Source organism: Manacus candei, unplaced genomic scaffold, assembly GCF_025592945.1.
Source record: "Manacus candei isolate 608988 ecotype Guabito, Panama unplaced genomic scaffold, ASM2559294v1 h1tg000026l, whole genome shotgun sequence".
Taxonomy (NCBI): Eukaryota; Metazoa; Chordata; class Aves; order Passeriformes; family Pipridae; genus Manacus; species Manacus candei.
Genome location: NW_026138074.1, coordinates 4,490,023 through 4,509,785, shown reverse-complemented (window position 1 = coordinate 4,509,785; position 19,763 = coordinate 4,490,023). Strand labels below are relative to the sequence as shown.

The following is a 19,763-nucleotide window of genomic DNA, read 5'->3' as shown; positions in this document are numbered from 1 at the left end:
ATTAACTGTTGGCCATGACGTGGTGCAGAAAATGCTGATGAAATACAATTAGAGAACTGCTGTGGCTGGGTTGTTTTGCAAAGGAGAAATATGAATGGCATACAGACAATTTAAATCAAACAGTCACTAAAATAATTTTTATATTATCATGCTGGCACCAGGCTGACTGCTAGTGCATAGGCATAAATTACCTGGGGGAATAACATGCAGAAGTTTCAATGTTATCCGTAATAGTGGGAAGTTTGGCAGAAACAAGCCTATTTTCCCTTTACAAAACAATGTTTAATCAGATGTCACAAACCATTCACCAGTAAATACATTCATTGCCATTTTTAACAGGGCAAAGGGGTACTGAAGAAAAGCAAACAGACAAGTACACAGAAAATCGTGCTTCCCAGATCTACCTATTTCTATTCACCTGGAAACAAACTGCACAATTAGTACTTTTTATTTTTAATGCTTAGAAATCAGTATCAAGTTTCTTTAGATCAGCATAAAGATAACCTATAAAGAGCCTGATAAAGTAAAATCTATGTTAAAATCATTAGTCAAATACAGAAAAGGAATTCCTTCATTCCTTTATTTTCACATACCTTGATGGGTATTTTAATGAGTAAGCAGCAGCCAGGAATCCACCTAGGTTGTGTCCAAGTAAAATCATTTTTTCTAATCCCACCTCCTTTCTCCATTCTTCTATGGATTCCACAAACTGATTTTCTGCTTCCCGAGCATCAGTGTCAAAGTGTGGTCTACTGCTACGCCCAAATCCCAAGAGGTCGAAAGCATGAACGGTCCTGTTCTCACAGAGATCTTCAAAGTTGAGAGCCCACAGTCCAACACCTCCTCCAAACCCATGCAGGAGAACAAGTGGAGTTTTATTTGAAAGGTCTGGAGAGAATGTCAGTGTCCATATTTTATTTCCATTGGATATATAAACGTACCGTTTATTGTAAATGCTTGCAATACCTGAAGAAAAAAGTGGGGAAAAATGATGTTGCTAGACACGCCTGGTAAAATATGAAGTACACTCTATGGAAACCACTGTTTTAAATAGGAGCTCCCTTTCAAAGGAGAGAGCCTCTAATCAAATATCTTCATAAGGGAACAACAAAAATGTAATTTTAAACCTGTTTATTTCATCACAGTGTAAAAGCCATATTGAAAAACTTCTTTGATTATATGTAAATTTATAGAAAATCTAGTTGTATCTATGAAACTTATTAAAAACAAAAGACTTACATTTTAGCATTTTGTCCTCAGCCTCTTTAAGGTGTAGCAGCGATGTGGGACACCAGGCAGGAAGCCAGCTGAATAACCATCCTAACCTACAACAGCAACACAGAATAAAAGTCTCTTGAGCAACATGGTAATTTTTGGCACCATTTGATGCTTTGAAGACATTTCTTTTGCTGCTCCTCATAAGAGAACCCATGTAAACCACATGCTATGAAGAACAGGAGTGTGCAGTGGGAGGAAATTCTCTTTCTCCTCACTTTTATAAAGTGGCATCACGATTAGAGGCATTCTTCAAAGATTGTACAGTTTTTCCACTGTGTGCTCTTATCAGAGTATGCTGATCTGGAGACATCAGCCCTCATGCCAACCTGATGAGCCTGTCAGGATACATAACATAGTCACTGGACTTTCCAGCCTCCTCTTAAGTTCCTTTGGAAGGCTGCCTGCACACCCATTACCTTACGTGAACCTATTACTTCCAAAAAAAGCAACAAACTGTGTGCTCGCCAGCCTAACCTGAACTGATTAATATACTAAATTTAAAAAGTTAAAAAGAAGCAGGTCTATCCTAGCAAAGCAAAAATCTAGGACCTTAATTACAAACTTCGAAACAAAGTCCCAGAGGAAAACAAACCTCCAATTCCTGCAACAGAAGCTGCTTTTCCAGCTGTGAGTTACTATCTTGGTAGTGCTAGCTTGACCATGAGAGCAGGGGGAATGACTCAGCTAGCAGCACTGCCTCACCTACAGTGCTGCAAAGGACACAGCAATTTGGTACAGCTTTTACTGGGTGCTAATTTATCCCTTGTTTTTACCACGGAATATTCTTTTTCCATGTCACACCTGGTTTTGAAGTGGCTCACTATCAGTGCAAAGGCTGCTAATGCAGGACCCCAGACTATTCCTCACAGGCAAGATGATAGGTCACCAAACTCACAATCAGCTTTCTCTAGCACTCTTCCTACACTGAACTGCTTTCCAATAAGTTACAGAGTTTTCAGGACTGAACACTGCGAGTACTAGTTATACAACAACTAATGTTAAAAGACTATTAGGTTACTAATGTCCAGTTTTTCAGAGTGCACAATGCATCAATAATAAAGACCTGCTCCCCCTAGTTCTTTATCCAGAGGATCTTCCCACATTTTAAGGGGCAGACATACTCCAGCTGCATAGATACTAATTTATGATACCACATGCAAGGTTTTCTGGGGATGCAGAGTGCAACTGCGAGAAGCACTGTTCAGATTCATACAAATGTATTAGGGGACATAAAAAACCCCCAACCCAAATGATACCTGACCAAAAAGGATGAATCATCCAATCACCTATGCCCACTGCTATTCAGTATTCTTTACTCCTCTACTCTAAGGTCTGGCTGTCCTGTAAATAACCTTCCTGACCCACCAGACCATGGGATTCGTTATAATGAGGGACCATGGGAATTGTTATAATCATTATAATTGAGGGACTGGGAAGGGATGATTGTATGTCCTTCCATGCCATGTCCTCATGCAATCTAAGAAATAAAGGAACTTAGCTTCTTATAGGAATAGGCATCCTACTGTTTTGCTTCCACATTAAACTATGCATTTATTTAAAAGTAAGATTTTTAAGAGGTTAAAGCTAGGACAAGCCAAAAGTAATTTCATACCCAAGTAACCGTGAAATCTGAGTTTAACAATAACACTAATTGTGTCCAATGCTATGAATTACTCTGGTAAATTATTAAACAACAGCTAGATCACCACTCTTCTGAGTCAAACTTTCTGTTAGTTATGTGCTCAACTATGCATTTTCATTCTTAGCTCTTAGGTCAGAAGCAAAAAGCCCAGTCACTATTTTCCCCAAGCTGAAACTATATGAACTGCTTCCTCTCAGCAAAACCACTGATTTAACAAAGAGAATACTTTAAAGATTTTATTTATAGAAATGTAAAGCTGCAACATGTCAATATGAAAACAGTGCAGAGATATGGCTGCAGTGAAATAAAAATGTCATCTACATTTCACAATCCCAGAGTTATATTTCCCAGTCTTAGGGAGGCACCTGGATACTCAGGGAAATTATTTAGAAAATTGTCACAGAATGGGAAAGCTGTAAAACAGGTGCCCACTCTTTCTTTAGTTAGTTACAAGTACTTTTTACAAATAGTGAGATTTTAATTCAGAAGAAACATTGAGTACATGCATAGTTTGACAAACACAATCAGCAAGGTGAAATATTTAGAATTAAAACTATGTTTGTAATTCTGTCATTTTTTACTTCCTGAACTAAAAGAGCAATGATGAAGGCTTTCTGTCAAAAAAACAAGCACTTTCTAGAAACATTATTTTAGAAAGAAAATATTTAGTTTTGAAGTATTCAAGACTTAATCCTTTGTTTCCATCTTTCCAAAAATGATTTACCACATTGCTAGATGTTTTCCACATATGGAGAATAAGCAACTATATCATCTATTTAAATCATTCTTCTGATAGCTTTGGAAGATTACAGTTGTATCATTTCTTTTCTACATCTGTGCTAAATGTGTCTTCTAAATGCACACAAGAACACCAATTGCTTACATGGTCTATCATTTTTATTTCTGTGATATAAAGCTGTAAGTACTATATAATGTCAAAAAAGAAGCAATGGACCTTTCAAGATAGTGTGTTCACCAGCAATGGAGATGAGTTACGAAAGAAAACTAAAGATTTCAGCAGCAGTTTCACATTGTAAGTGAGCTACCAACTGCCAGAAGAGACAGACCCCACTCTACTCTCATCACCCACCACTTCCCTGACACTCTAGTCCCATCTGTCTTTTTTCAAAAAGAAAAGTCAACAGCAGAATCTTGCATTTTGAGGAGTTAAGAGAACCACTGGGCTTAGCTGCTTGCTATATCAAAAAGTGTGAAATAAATCTGGCAACTGACAGCCCAAATTTTTATCATTTTTATACTAATTGTACTTACGGGTGTTACACATCAAATTACCAAGGCACATAACTAGTGGAATTTAACCCATGTATATGTGGCCACATAGTAACATAAACCAGCATGCACATCCACCGTAAAATAAGCAATAACCAGTAGGGCTAAGCATTGCATAGGATGCTTCCTTCATCTTCTCTTTGAGGTCAGTTACAGTTTTCACAGCCACCTGAAAAAGTCTATAGTACCAGAGGCTGGAAAAATCAGAGGCCAGCAGGTGGGGGGCCTGCTGGCCTGCCAGGCATTCAAAGAAGTCACTGTCTTTGCCAGTAGAACTCCCCACTCCTTGCAACATATCTCAGGAAGGAGACCAGAAGGTAAGGGAAAGCCCCAGAGACACCCACCAAATGACCTCAGACACAGAGAAAGTCTAGGTGATTAATGTGGGACTAGAAGATTAGTGGAGACCATCAGCAGCCTATGCTGATCACCAATACAGTAATAAATGATGCAAACAAAAGGGACACAAATATCTGAACAACCTGGAGCTACGACCACTGTGCACAAGGGCTAAACCAGCAGGCAAGACCTAACACGTTGGCTCATTGGAGCAAGTGTTCTGTGCCTCTCGTTGCATGCATAAGAAAGGATAAAAAGAAATAATAAAAAAATAATTTAAAACAAATAGTTATTACTATATTTAGACATCTAATGAGAAAAGAATAATTGAATATTGTGTTAAATGTACCTAAGGATAACACTGCTTTTCCTTAGATGCTTGAATGTTAATTTGTTAATTTGAATCAAGAACTTGCTGTCACAGCACAGCTTGAATTGCCTGAGGGTAACTTTCAAAAGAACTGAGAATCAAGTGGAGGCAGAGGCATAGTGAACCTGACCCACCCATCCACCTCCACTAATTAGGTCAAACCCCATGAAGAATGAGGCAAATAGGTAAGTTGGGTAGTACCATTCCATCAGCTACATTAACCCTATTCAGCTTGGTGAGAATTGATTACATGCAAGACAACTGATGGATCTGCAGCCAGTTACAAATTTGACATACTCCACAAAAAGCTGACGAAAGCTTAGATAATATTGAGGAATTGAAACATCTATTTTAACACTGAGGCATCTACTCAAACAGATGAACAGTCTCTCTGATTTCTGTTTCTAATCTGGATTTAAAAAATGGAAGCTCTACCATATCACGACATTCATCAGAATTTGCTTATAACTCTGTCTAGGAGATATAAATGTACAGAAATGGAGCTTATGCTCTCACTTTTCGAGTTTACAACTTACTTACATTAGAGTTATATGAATGCATGGCTTACAAGATGTATTAAGCCTGAAATCATTTGACAGAGGCACCTTTCCACATACACCACCATTGCAGAGCTAGCTGTCATAATTTGTGGAAAGCCTGTGTGGCAAAACAGCAAACCAAAAAACATGGGTTTTTCCAAACATGTTGCAAAAAAAGCAATAGAACTCCCCTAAGTCGGAAAAAAATGAAAGCCATACCATTTGCTACCTGATGATTTGTCAAAAATCACTGACCCACTAAGACAGGACATGCAGAGACCTTTCTACAGAGTATAAATTCAGCTTTGAACTAAGAATTCTGAAGTCAGTACAGTAATCAAAACTCCCAGTATAGACCAAAAGCCATGCACTAGAGTGACAGAAGCACAGAGAATAGATTTTCCTGTTGTGAAGAATTATTTGGACTTAAAAACTGCATCAGTAGGGAAGCCAGAGCTCAGGGTATACAACAATTGAACAGTAACTCACAAAGGATTACAGGAAAGTAACTGAATGCGTGAGCAACAGAGCTGTCTATCTGTTTCTGTCTTGCTCTCAGAAGATGAGCATATTTAATATTTTTGACTGAATTTTTGCAGCCAATATTGCAAACTACCAAGATTTTAGCTAGGGAACAACCTCAAAACCTTAAAAAGCTTAAACACTGAGTGAACTCACTGGTAAAGCACTTCAAGCTTTACCCTTTACCCTTAAATCTTATTAGAATCAAGTTGATCTCTCAAAAACCCTAACCCTCTCCTCTCCTGACTCTCAGAATTAATTTCAGCTATTTATAAGTAAGGAAAGAAAAACAAATTAATGCAGAGAACTTGGTACTGTTTCTGCCCATCACCAAGAGAAATGGCATTGGGATTTTCAAGGTCATCCAGCTGGCAAGGCACCTATAAGTACCCATCAATTTGAGCTAGCTCCAAATTAAGTATATCTTACACTGTAACAGAAAAAACAAGGGTAAGATAATGGAAAGACAGCTCAGACTCTCCCCTCTTGTTTCTGCATAAAGCATTTTTGAAATACTGTGCTAGCAAAAGAATTGAAAATTGCCAACATGTTGAAATCTAAATATAAGCAACATAAGGCTCACTTTTCTCAGGTCTCACATAAATCTCATCACATATGAACACTTAACCATGTTACTTTGCACTCACTCAGCCCTTTCAATTGTTATAGAAATACTAAGAATGGGCAAAAAAGGAGTAGTGACAAAGAGCATCAGGTATTCATAACTGGGTATGAGATCAACATATCAAATTTACAGCAAAGTGCCAATTTTAAAAATAAAACTGTTTTACAGTAATGCTCTAGGAACACTCTACAGTCAAGACAGGATGGATGGATGGATGCTTAAGTGAAATGGAGATACTCTTTTACCCTTTACATTATCTTTTTTTCTTTCTGTTGTTTTAAAAGGAACAGTAGAAAGAAGTCTGTTTACTGAATCTTTCTGCATTTTACTTAGCAGTAGCCTACATAAAGCCTAAGAGGTAAGTAGGATGTGGTTTCTTCCACCATCAACACCACCAACTTTGGCTACTAAATTTCAAGTTTAAAGGTGATAACCTGAAACAACACAAAGCAAAAGAAACAGTCAAGGATGACACAATCAAACAGGGCTTTCTGTGTCAAAAGGTCAGAGAAAAGTAGCAGGTTTACATCTGGCTCATTTCTATCCAAGATAGAGTTAAGTTATAATAAACTTTTCCTTTCCCATCTCATTAATTTAATGGCCTGCAACATCAGAATACTGCCTGCTGTTTACATGATTGATTATGGCAAGAATTAACACTTCTTTGTTAACAGTTAACACCAACATTACCATGGCAAAAAAACCCCCTAATACTTAAGTAAAGGAGCATATTTTTCTTTCCAGTATCACTATATCCAAGTTCCATCTTGTTCCCTCTTTATTCCCAGGAGAGTAAAATTCCTCTTGACAATAGGTTGTTTAACAAATCACTGTTAAAAAAAATAGGTTGGAGAAAAATGCAATGAGTCTATTTCAAACTAGTGAGTGAAAAAACAAGAAAACATGTTTTTATAACTCCAGTAAATTAAAATTGAGGAGATAAAGAAGAAGCAACTATTTTCAAATCAAGAAAGTTTTAGAATTATTATATAGTGGAACTACATATCTCTGAACCAAATTTGATAACATTTTTCTGTTATCTAAGACTAATAGTGATAAGAAATTTAAAACACATAAGGTACTAAACTAAAAAGGGGATGTTACTTAATAATTGTGAATTACATTTTATAAACAGGTTCAAGTTCTTCTATATGGTTTTGGACAAGCCAGCAGTCTCTTTAGCATTTCAACAACTGTAATAACTTAAAATCCATGAAAATTACACATTCAAGCTTGGTACCCATTTAAAGCAGAAATCTAGCTATGAGAGGAAAAACTGGGGTACAGAACAGTTTAATGTAAAGAATATAAATAAGTAAATAAACCACATTCTTAATGACTAAGAAAAATGCACCTTCTGTTCAAAGAATATATAACAATATAACAGTGAGGTTTTATTAATTATAGAATGAAGTAAAAACTATAAAGCAAAACACATTTAATTGAAAATGACAGAAAGTATTACTGATTAGCATGAAAGAAGACTCAAATTTCCTAAGCAAATTTGTAAAGTTTAGAAAATTAGAAAAATATATTTATCATGTGAAAGCAGCATGCTCTGCATGAAACTGAGAGCAAGATACAGCAAATAAACATGTATTAGAATTGAACTTTTGACAGAAGTAGTTGACTAGAGTTAATATTCGGCGTTGGTTTGTTAATTCAGGGAAAGCCAATTTTTATAATGAGAAAGATAAAACACACGGAGAAGTCTGCGTGTCAGTTCAACTCTGAGAAGCACCCTGCTTCTTTGGGTTTATTCCTGCTGGTGTTAATATGTAGTAAACTGGGTGACATAATGCCTGAATCTCAGGCCATCCTCACTGCCAGGAGATCCTATCAGATCCAATAGCACACCACTCCTATTTTGCCAGTTCAACTATTTGGTGGCTGCTCTCTCTGTCAGACTTGTGAAATGATACAGGTTTAAAAGACACCATATTTTAACCCAGATAATTATGGAGACCCAGCTATAGAGAAGCCACAAAGTTAACCAGCAGACCTATAAGCCAACAAGATGGAAAAAAAAGACTAGTGAGTCAAGGTGGAGGACAAGCTTTCAAGTCAGAGCTGCCACTGACAGACAGTAACATATAATCATGACATCGAGTCTGCTTTTAACCAGGCAGGGATGTTTCTGCAACCAGGCTCAGGATATTGTTTCATTAGAACCTTAAGAGCACAACCAATTTTAGGAATCCTTGCAGTCCTTCATTCCTGTCCCTAAAGTGCAGCATGTTCTTTAATACTTCTTCTGAGAACAGTGAATATAGTCAGAATCATTCAGGCATAGAGAGCCCATGTACAGTAACCATTGTTGTGAAGGCTGCATATCCAGGGACAAAGCTTCTGCGTGTACAGTAGAAATCAGATGCAGCAACCACAATTTGAATGAGATGTTCCTAGGACAAAATGCTCTGGCAGTTGCAGACAAACATCAGGAGAAGAAAAATATTCCATGTTTCACTTTCATTGCATGAACAGACTAAAAACGTTGCAACCCTCAGGGAAAGACCTTGAGGAGCATACTAAACAGGCAAGATCTAGAGGGAAGTATTAGGAATATGGTGTGGGAACAAAACCTCAATTCTTTAACAAATGTCTGTTTACCAACTTCATGAGGAGACAAAAACTGGATGAAATCATTGTGAACAAGTTAAAAAGGACACCAATACTTTTTTTTCCCCCTAGATGACACTATAGCCCTGCCCATAAAGTTCTGTTTAGAGGAGTTTTGAGCCAAGATGTTCTATGCAATAACATGTTGTGAAACTCTTGGAATACTTCAGTAACATTAAACCAGAATGTTTTGAAAACCTCTGCATAATATTTCTAGGAAGTGTAACGTACATCAGCCCCATTCCAACAAAGAACCCATGATAGGGTATTGCAGAATATTGCTCTACATCAGGGTAGAGGTGAAAGCAATGCATTCCTCATGTACTTACTGCATCTTGAACTCTGTATTCAGAACATTCAACATCAGAATTAATGCAAAAAATCAGGAGCAAACTTTCTTACTGTCTCTACTTATATTAACAGTCCTACATAGGACTATCACTTATCAAAATTAACCTGACATGTACCTAATGAATGTGAATCCCTAACCAATGAGCATTTTCTGACTATTTTAGCGATATTAAAGGTTACCATATTTATGTAAATTCATTTGAGCAACCTGCGCATTCAGGAAGTGGAGAGGACCTACAATTTTGCTCCCTCCCGTGCTGAACCTCAGACACAGGTACACCTTGCCGTATACCTTGCATCATTGCAGCTCCCTCCACCTTCTCTGTCTCCCAGCACTGCCTTTCTTCTTTTTGTTTTAACCATATGTATCTTTTTTATATGCTTATGTAATTTCTTCCGCCCTCCTCCTTTCAAAGCAAGCGCTTTTTCAACATGTCCCACAAGAATGAACTTTATCCGTGGACTGTCAACTAAGCCTGCAATCTGTAATGTTCATATTGCTTACAAAGTAGCTGTGGTAGCACCTAATGCAAGAAACCATTCAGCACGAGTGCAACAACAAAGAAACCATGTGCCACACAGCTACTACTTACTCCTGTTACTGTTCACTGCTATGCAGGTTCCAAAGGTACAGACAAGGGCAGTGTCCTGTCCTCCAAAATATCACAAAGTCTTCTCCACAGTCAGGTAAAAGTCACAATTATACTACAGAGTAGAGAATTAATTAGTCCTAACAAGCTTTCAGAAATGATGTTCCTCCTTAACTTGCAACACACTGTTTAACACACAGGCATTTCCCCATGAAAACTTTAAGGTCCACTAACTGCTAATAGTACCCAGTGAACCAAGCCCTCCATTACTTCTTGCCATCTCTCCTGAGGACTCATTGTTCTATATTTTTATTTAAACACTAAAATCAAAAACAATCCAGAGGAAAAAAAACACATTAGCAGCTACATACCAAGTATGGAAGAATACAGAATACAGAGATAAAGATGCAGGTGCAGGGGAGAAGAAAGACGGAAGCTGCACAGTCCCTCTAAAACTACTCAACCTTATGACAGAGATCACATGTTTAACACACGGGTTTGGTTCCACAAAGGACCTACATCCCTCTGCCTCCTCCACAGTAAAATCCCACCTGATAGAACTCGGCGTTGCCACAGCTTTGAAGAGTTTTTACAAACAACACGCTGCACATTGCAGCAAGAATTTGTGAAGAAAAGCATAAATAAAATTAAGGAAATGAAAATTTACACTTGGTGCCCTTCAGATGTTATTTAACTTTCTACTGCTTTCATTTTATTCATACACTGACTGATGTACTCCTGCTGCTCTTCAGCCTCGACCTTGCTTAAACCTTGTCAGCCTTCTCATACTTCCCATGCCAGCAGCCAGAACATCCCCAAGTTCCATCAAACTGGATAAGAGTAAAGCACGCATGTAACAGGCACTTCTCACCAATCTGCATCACTGCTCAACCACACTCTACCTTGCTTATCTTTTGTTTATATTCTGCAGTATATTATACGCAATTTAGATCACAACTTAAATAGGATGTGGGTATTTTCATTCTTCCATAAGGAGCCACATAAGAATACAGATAAAAAGCTATCTAAGGCCCATGATAGCTCCAAATATGCTGTACATAAGCCCCACTTGTACCTGAGCATGAATACACATTGAAGACAGGTTGTTTCACTGCAGATTATTAGAGCAACTTCTACATTGTATTCCTTTATCAAAGTCACCTATGGTGATAGTTACCTTTGTGAAAATTCAAGAACTGGTATTCAACATTTTGGTCTACCTAGCTTCATTTCCATTTCTTGGAAAACCTAAAAATGCACAACCTTTTGATAACAGACTCTTTTCTGTACATGCTTACACCACAAATGCTTTAGATGCCAAGGAAGTGCAAGTAGTTTTAAAAACAGTTAAGAAACTAAATGAGTCTATAAAGTCATTGCATCAAAACTCTCCTTGTAGAAAGGTAGAGATATAACTAATAAGTTTTTAGTGTTGGTATGACACTTACTAAATGCAACCAAGAAAAAAAATTCTACAAGAGTCTCCTGGAGCACTAACCCACCCCATTTCTTTATTTTTCTCGTTGCCCTTCTCTTCCCTTACTTCAATACATGAGCGGACTTTCTCAATGGCAATAGGTGCTCTTGCACCTTTTTTCAGAGAATGCATTTTTATGCCTTCTTTCTGTAGTCTCCTATTATCCTGAGCTTTCTATGACAACAGACTCATAGCACCTTCCTCCTCTGCCATTCCTCACCGTGTTTTCTTGTTGTCACTTAAAATCCTCCTTTTCCCCTCTTAACCTTATTCCAGACTGACCTCATTCCCTTACACAGCTTTACTGACTCACAAATCTCTCTTCTCCACTGACCTCTTTCCTGCTGCTCAGCTTCTCATCTGGATCTTTCAGAGCCAATGCAAACGCAGACACTCACCTTTCCTCCCATGCCCTCTTCTCTCTGGCTGTCAATGCAAATCATGTACAAAAAAACTATCCTGAAAGAATGTCAGAATTGCAAGTAAATACTCAAAAGTTATGAAACATAAGAATCAAAATTTCCTCAGAAAACAATCTTAATAAACCACTATATAAGAGAAAAGACATTTTAACAATTTATCAGTTGGAACAGCTGTTCAGATTCTCCCATACAAGTTCAGAATAGTCAGAGAACCTCCAAAAGCTGTCCCTTTCGGAGGGGTAGGTCTCTAACTGGGCCTACCAGCCCCCATCAGGTTCTAAAACACTTTGCATATACCCAAATGTAAGCAAGAATGGCTAAAGTTTGCATTCTCCAATGACTCATAGTCACCAGCACTACGGCAACCCCACACCTAGTCACCCCTCTGGATTTATGCCTCCACTTTAACTTCCCCGGGGGCTATGACTCCCTTCACAGGTACCCTAACCCTATTTGGCAACTTTTGCAGTAGTGTCTTTGCTTGATACTTGGAAAGTAGGGTCATGAGCACCTTTCTTCTGCCACTGGAATGAGAAGATATATATAAGTACAGGAAGCCATTATAAACAATCCTATAAATGCCTGAAAACCTGCTCACACAAATACTTTTAGATGAGCTCATGGCTGTAACACAAAAGCCATTAAGCACTGAAGCTATGATAGATACAACCCTACCAGCAAAAATGACAGATTCAGAAAAGAGGAAGGAAATGTCCTTTAACCTTTTCCTGCATGTGCTTACCACACTGCACTTATGTCTCACTCAGTCTTTAAAAATGCTGACATTTTTAAATGTCCTGCACTATATGAAAGGCCCTTAGAAATAGTCTCCTTTCACAAAGAAAAGTAAGCAGAATCCTGCTTTCAGCAGCCTACCCACTCAGTTTGCTTTAAAACCTAGCAGATGTAAGCAGCAAAAGAAAAAAAATTAAGAAAAATTCTGAGTTGAGAGTGTCCCTTAATGCTGTAAGATCATGCTTTAACACACCACTATAGATCACGCCTTAACACACCACTATGATATCCTCGTAAACCAAAGCATTAAGGAGTACACGTAGGCTCTATTAAGCCTAGTAAACTATTCCTCTTTTATCACTGAAAAAGTTCACGTCAAAATTGTATAACAAGCTTGTATACAAACAAGCTTGAAGGATAATACAAAAATAATTTTGAACACTGGTGTTTGCAGTGTACATTTGTACCTACTACTCCAAGCCATTATTTTGTAAGAATACAGACCACTTACAAGCAATTTGATGTAAGCTTGTAAGTGCAGATCCCTTACAACTTTTGTTTCCAAGAAAGCTATTCCACTTATCTCAGAGGGGAAAAAAACCCCCAAGGACTGTGGTTTGGGGATTTTTTCCCCATAGATACATACACACATTTGGTAGCTGCTATTCCTAGTTCTATTGCAAGCCACACGCAGTCTGGCTGCATCCAGATGGAATGTAAGCGAATTCAATACTGGCAAAAGACTTATGCCAGGCTGTTTGCCTCACAGGCAGAAGTCTACATCTAAAACTTACACACAGAAGGTCCGAGGCTGCAAACAGGTTTGGAAATCACGAGCAAGTGACATGCTAACCAAGTAATCATTGTCATTATGAATACTAAAACACCTGTTTAGTTAAACTTCTCATTCAAAGTTGGGAAAGGGTCATAAAAATATTTTTCAGCTGAGATCTTCCAGAAAGTAACTGAGCCACTGTTATTCTGTTTTCACCATGCTTTTACACAGTTGCAACAAAGATAGTGCGTTGCATAACAAGTTGAGTCACGCTATTGTTTTGCAAAGCAGATAAACTTCGTATTTATTCTTTGAATACGCCTGTCACTCATAATTTAATCTAGAGATTTGATGGTATATTGTAATTCTTCCTCTCACTGCCATGGCATTCTAAATCAAAAAATATTTAACATATTTCTCTTGTTTATCAATTTCCTCTGGGTACTGAGCTTTGCTCAACTTCAAAAGATAAAGAAATGCTAATTTTGATTATTGTTAGAAACAGACCAATAAAAGTGCTAACACTTCAAAGCTAACGCACTTTCTGAAAAGTTAATGCACTTCAAAGCTAATGCATTTTCATGGAAAAAGATGATGAGATTTTGTTCTTAGAAGTCTTTAGTGAATTTGGGGGCTTGCTCAGAAAGATTTCACATCAAATGGCCTGATTGCTCAGAAGTTCTGAAAATCAACACCCTTTAAAAGCTGTCCAGTTCTGTAAACCATGATGAGAAACTTGCAATAATCCTCTTGAAAATTCAGCCTACTATTCCTAACCCTAGGTCCACATCAACTAGTGTTACAATCCTGCAATCCTGACAGGCAACTCAAGTTGAGGGTGCTTGGCACCATCTCAGCAGCACTCAGCATTCTATGTGATAAAATCAGACAGCTGATACAGTTCAGACTAATGCAGTGACTGAACATACAAACAAAACAGGCTGAGGCAGGGCTATTTTAAGTGTCTTACTTAGAAAACCCATAAACCAGCAACAAGAAGCTTTACAAATTGCTTGCATTTTACGAATGCGAACAGGTCAGAAAAAACACAGAACCAAGAAGGGGACTGTAGTTTCAAATGGGTAATGTTGCAGAAGGTGGGGGTGAGGGGGAAAAGATTATTTTGAAAAGCTATTTTGAGGAAAGGAGGAGAGAGTAGAGTTACAGAGTAGACAAAACTGCACAGTGCTTTGAAAGAGAAGCCTTTGGAGTTTGGAAAAGATGGATAGTTCAGTTCTGGTCAGATTGAGCTGGCAGAGTAGGAAAAAATGTAAGATGAAATATCAAAGTCTTAAGTTAGAAAAAGGATTAAAAGGATAACAGGACTGAGAATACAGGTAGTTTTGAAAGATAACAGAACAGACACATAAGATGACAACATGCAAACAGTAACATCCTTAATTACGAAGTCATGAATACACAGCATGATTTTCATGCATGTAGCTAAAGAATTTTAGGTGGGATTTCTTAAAATAATATAAGATTTCATTATGCAAGAAGGGACATGGAGAAGAAAAAGCAAGAAATGGGTTTTTGAGGGCCAGGCAATTGGCAATGAGATACACCACCTGATATTTATAGCATAGAGAAATACGAAAAATTCATGTAAACAATGCATAGAAAGCCTATTTACACATCTGACAGAGGAGATAAAGCACATGTGTGATAAAGGCACTGCTAGATATCTTCTGATAGAGCAATGTTTGGACTAGACTCCTAAAAATGATGGAACAAAGTGGGAGATAAGTGACCAGCAGACATATTAATTATGTTTAGTGAACAGTCTCAGATATAGGATGACTGTATTATTCTGTAGTGGGACAAAGGAGGGCAAACAATGTATTTGGGGGCAATGGAAGGGTATAAGAATGGGTCCACAATGAAAGCTGTGTATAACAAAAAATAAAGCATACACTGAAGGACTAGGTATGAGAAGCCATATGTGAGCAAAGAATATGTGAACTGAAGAACAGACCATTGGTTGGTAACTTGTACGGAACCATTTGATGTACACAGACAAAAGATATAGTAAGGAACTGCATAGTTTCAGGCAGAAGAATGACTAATAGCTATAATGAAGTCATATATTGAGGGTATAAGTCTTTACAAACAGGTATTAGAGATTTATGTTAGGAACAGGGGCAGGATAACTTATGCCAGAAAATACATTTTGGTAGATGTGAATGCCTTGGGATAGTGAAAGGGAAGTTCACAGGGACAGCGAGAGATGAGATAAGCATATAGTACTAGAAAAGGGAAAAGTTAGAACAATAGCTTATGTCTGTAATTTATAGATTGTGCTCTCATTTCCTACTTGTATCAAGTACAGAATAATGACACAGAAAGGCTGACAAGCTTACTGTCTGCTCTACATCAAAGTGAACATATAGAACTGATGGAATGAGAAGATAGGGTACCTGTGTGCACAGATAAAGCTCCAAAGGCACACAGAAGCACGGGCCAACAGTATATACAGACGTATGGCCTCCGGGGCGCAAAGGGAAGGGTGGATGACACTGGGAGTGCGCACACACGCCAAAGCAAAGAAGGCAGAGAAATGCGTAGGCACACACCTGCGGGCAGGTGAGCAATGACAACAGCTGGCCGGCCACGGCGTTGCCTCAGCGCAGAGGGCGAAGCGGCGGGGACACGGGGCTCGCAGGGCGCCGCCGGCAAACCCTCCCAGGAGCCTGCCGGTGCGAGGAGACATCCCCGCGCGCGGGAAGCCGTGGCAGGAGGGCGGGCTGGGCGGCAGGAAAACATGGCAGGCAGCGTGCCCTCGCGCTGGGAGAGCGCCCGAGCGGCGATGCGAGAGCGCGGCGCGGCCGGAGCGGAGCGCGGGGGGGAGGCGGGAGCCCTCCCGGGGAGGCGGGAGTCCCCCGGCCCCGGCCCCGGGCACACAGACCGGCCGCCGTCTCCTCCCCGCAGTTGGCGGGCGCCGCGGCAGGACGGGCCAGCGGCGGGTGGAGGTGGGCAAGCAGCGCCTGTGGCGGCCCGGCCCGGCCCGGCCCGGGCGCCCTGTCAGCCTTCCTCCCGCCGACCAGGACACCCGTGGGGACGGCAGGGGTCACCCCGGTCCCGCTCCACTCACCTTTCGCTGGAGGTCTCCTCCTCGGCCATGGCGGCGGCGCGGCGGCCGGGAGCTGACAGCGGAGGAGCGGTGGCGGTGGCCGGGAGCGCAGCGAGGGACAGCGCGACGGCGACAGCACCAGCCATCACGGGCTCCTCCCTCTTTTCCTCCCTCCCGCTTGCCCGCCCGCCGCCTGCGTCAGACCCGCGGGGCCGCCCAGCCCGGAGAGCGGCCGCCCCGAGAGCTGCCGTGGGCGGCCGGGCGGCCCCGGTGCCGTGTGTGGGCGTCGTGCGGCCTCAGGGAAGGGTCCCACCGAGAGGGGAAGGGGTCTCGGGCGCTTCCCGCCCGCCCGCCAGCGGCCTGGCTGGAGTAAGGCTCCCGGTGGTAGGACCCGTGTCCCGCTGCCTGATCCCGGGATGACGCCCGTGAAGAAGGGCCGCGGCTTCCCGGCCAGGCAGAGGGTCGTCTGTGCCCCGTGAGCCCTGCGTCTGGGGCGCACTGTGCATACGTGTACAGAGTGTGGTGTGTACACGCTGTACACTGTGTACATTGTACATACATACTGCGTACAATCACAGTTTGTCTATACATGTACATACTGTACTGCGTACGCACTGTGCACTGCACTGTACGTAGATACTGTGTACATATGTGTACACACTGTACATACTGTCTGCATATCACAGTTTGTACATATGTGTGCACAGTGTGTACACACTGTATGTACTGTGTATCACAATATGTACATATGTGTACACATTGTACTTTGTACATGCTGTACACAGTGTACACACTACATACTGTGTATGTATCACAGTGTGTTCATGTGTACATACTGGACCATGTTACGCGCTGTAGAATGTACATGGATACTGTGTACGTATGTGTACACACCGAACATAGTCTGTACATGCCTACCAAGGGAGAGTGTTCCCCGCTGCCTCCACAGGGAGCAATGTACAGGTGGGACACAACAGCTGGCAATTGCATCAGAGAGGTGGCAAGGCCTCCGTGCCAGTACACAAGCTGACAAGTAAAGCAGGAGAGATAGAACCTAAACAAAACCCTCAGCCCTTTCACAAACAGAGATCTGTGGACAACTTGCTTAGCAAGGCCTGCAGAGAGGGCAGCAGGGGTGTCCAGCACAAGGTTTTCGGGTTTGTAATGTTTGTTTTTATTTATAAGAAGCAAATTAGGAGTTCTGGATGCAACTTAAACACTACCTGTCCCTAAAATGATTACAAGTAGAATAACTATTGCGATTGTAATTTTCAAGTGTTTTGAAAGACTTAAGTGAAGCCATGCCCATAAGGAGGAGAATGCTGGGATGTGCTTGTTTTAGACAGCCTTTAGTCTCACAATATTGGTTGTGTTACTGTTCAGCTGCATAAGGACTCCATTCGTATCGAACAAACAACAAACCTTAATTGAAATAAAGCAGCAACATGCAGCAAGTGGAAGGAATGGTGAGAAGTTCATGTCTTGCGTTTCTTCTGAATTTTGTCACTGAGCTCTGAAGCACTTTAGAAAAACAGATGCAAGGATAATTACTGTTTCTTTTGGTTTCTGAAATCCCTTGATAAAAGGCATAAGGTTAATTTGGTAATAGCTGAAATACTTCTCATCTAAAACCATTCTGCAATTCAACAACAGCGATTGTTGAGATTACACAATCTCAGCTCAAGTTTGTTTGGCTGTGTCACAATGCTTTGGCAATCTGATATTTTTCTTATGAGTGTATTTATTTTTATTATTGCTCTGAAATATTTTATTTACCAAAAACGTGGCTATCATGATCACTGGCAAATGTTTGCAATGATGCTCTCTAGAATTTGCAAACAACCTGAAACAATAGCTCTGAATGCTATGATTTTATTTCTTCTTAATTTCAATGTAATAGTGAGTTTAAAACCTCATAAGTGAGATTTACCCCCTGCTCATGGGACATGCAAGTGTTCAGACACAGTTATCTCTGTGATTTTAATTCAGTGGTGCTCACACAAGGACTGATCTGTTACACTTGTTTAAGAATTAAATGTACAAGTAGCCCACTCCCACTTAGCAGCCCTTTCTCTTGCTAAGGAATGACTCAGTTTCTTTAGAACTGATTTGATTATGTGGATAAACCAGCTGTATTTCTGTGCTTGGAGAAATGACTGTGATAATGCTGATAGAAGAGAGTTGTGCATCAGTTGGCTAATGTTGCAGTGTGAATAAATGAAGGACGGCTGTATCATAATGGGAAGCAAATAGTTCAGACGAGTTTTTTCTTTTTTTTTTTTTATTTCAGAGAAATTTCTGGACACTGAAAATATCTCTGACTCTAAGGGAATGATCCCTGCTCCTGTTTAATATCTCACTTCTCTATGTTGATTTTTAGTGGGACTTGTATCTGGCCCTCTTTATTGAATAAGTTTAATATCATTCTCTTTAATAAGTGGTATGTTCCCCAAAGTTGCTTTAGAAACCAGATTTATATTTTCAGATCTCATTGTCTAATATAGATAAGATTAAAATAGAAAGACTTTCTTCTCTCACAGTGAAAAAGTAAAATTGAAAAAAAACCAAAACAAGAGATGTCTACTTGCTTTGTTTCTACCCTTACAGCTTCCATTGTAACACTCCTTTTTCAGGGCAGCATCTTTTCCTGCTAACATCAGAAGAAAAAGCAAGTACTTTTTACTAGCAGAAGAAAAGCAATCCATCTGACCTTACAGATCCCCCTTGTCCTGGATTGAGATTAAAAAAAAATCATTCTCCATGCTAGAGAAAATTTCCAGACAACATTACAGAAGTTTGCATGCCAAAGCCATCTTCATTACTCTGGATTTCACATAATACCTTTGAGACTATCTATGTTAGAGGCTAGTTCACAGTAAAGGTCACTGTTCTTAGCTGTTTACCATTTGGGATTGTACTATTGTCTACATCAAAATTCTTCAAATACAGAGAATTTGTATATTATATAGCTTGCTATCCTGCTTTTGATCTAGCAGAAGTAGCTGCTTGTCAGCTGGAGCTTGTGACTTAATAAAGCACAAAAAGAGAGCAATAGTGTTTATCACCCACATTTTTTATAATGACCCACTTAGTAAGCTACTTCTTCAAACTGCATCACA

The 19,763-nt window shown here is 39.9% G+C and overlaps 1 protein-coding gene across 1 annotated transcript in view; it reads right to left on the bottom strand.

Annotated features, from left to right (window-relative positions):
* Nucleotides 1–16,830, bottom strand: part of ABHD5 (abhydrolase domain containing 5, lysophosphatidic acid acyltransferase) — a 30,165-nt gene extending 13,335 nt beyond the window's left edge. The window contains exons 1-3 of the mRNA XM_051789044.1: nt 16,666–16,830; nt 1,240–1,325; nt 594–966 (exon numbers count right to left, since the gene is read on the bottom strand). Coding sequence (XP_051645004.1) covers nt 594–966; nt 1,240–1,325; nt 16,666–16,790 — 584 coding nt within the window. The 5' untranslated portion in view covers nt 16,791–16,830. The remainder of the gene's footprint in view (nt 1–593; nt 967–1,239; nt 1,326–16,665) is intronic.
* Nucleotides 16,831–19,763: the final 2,933 nt, after the last annotated feature.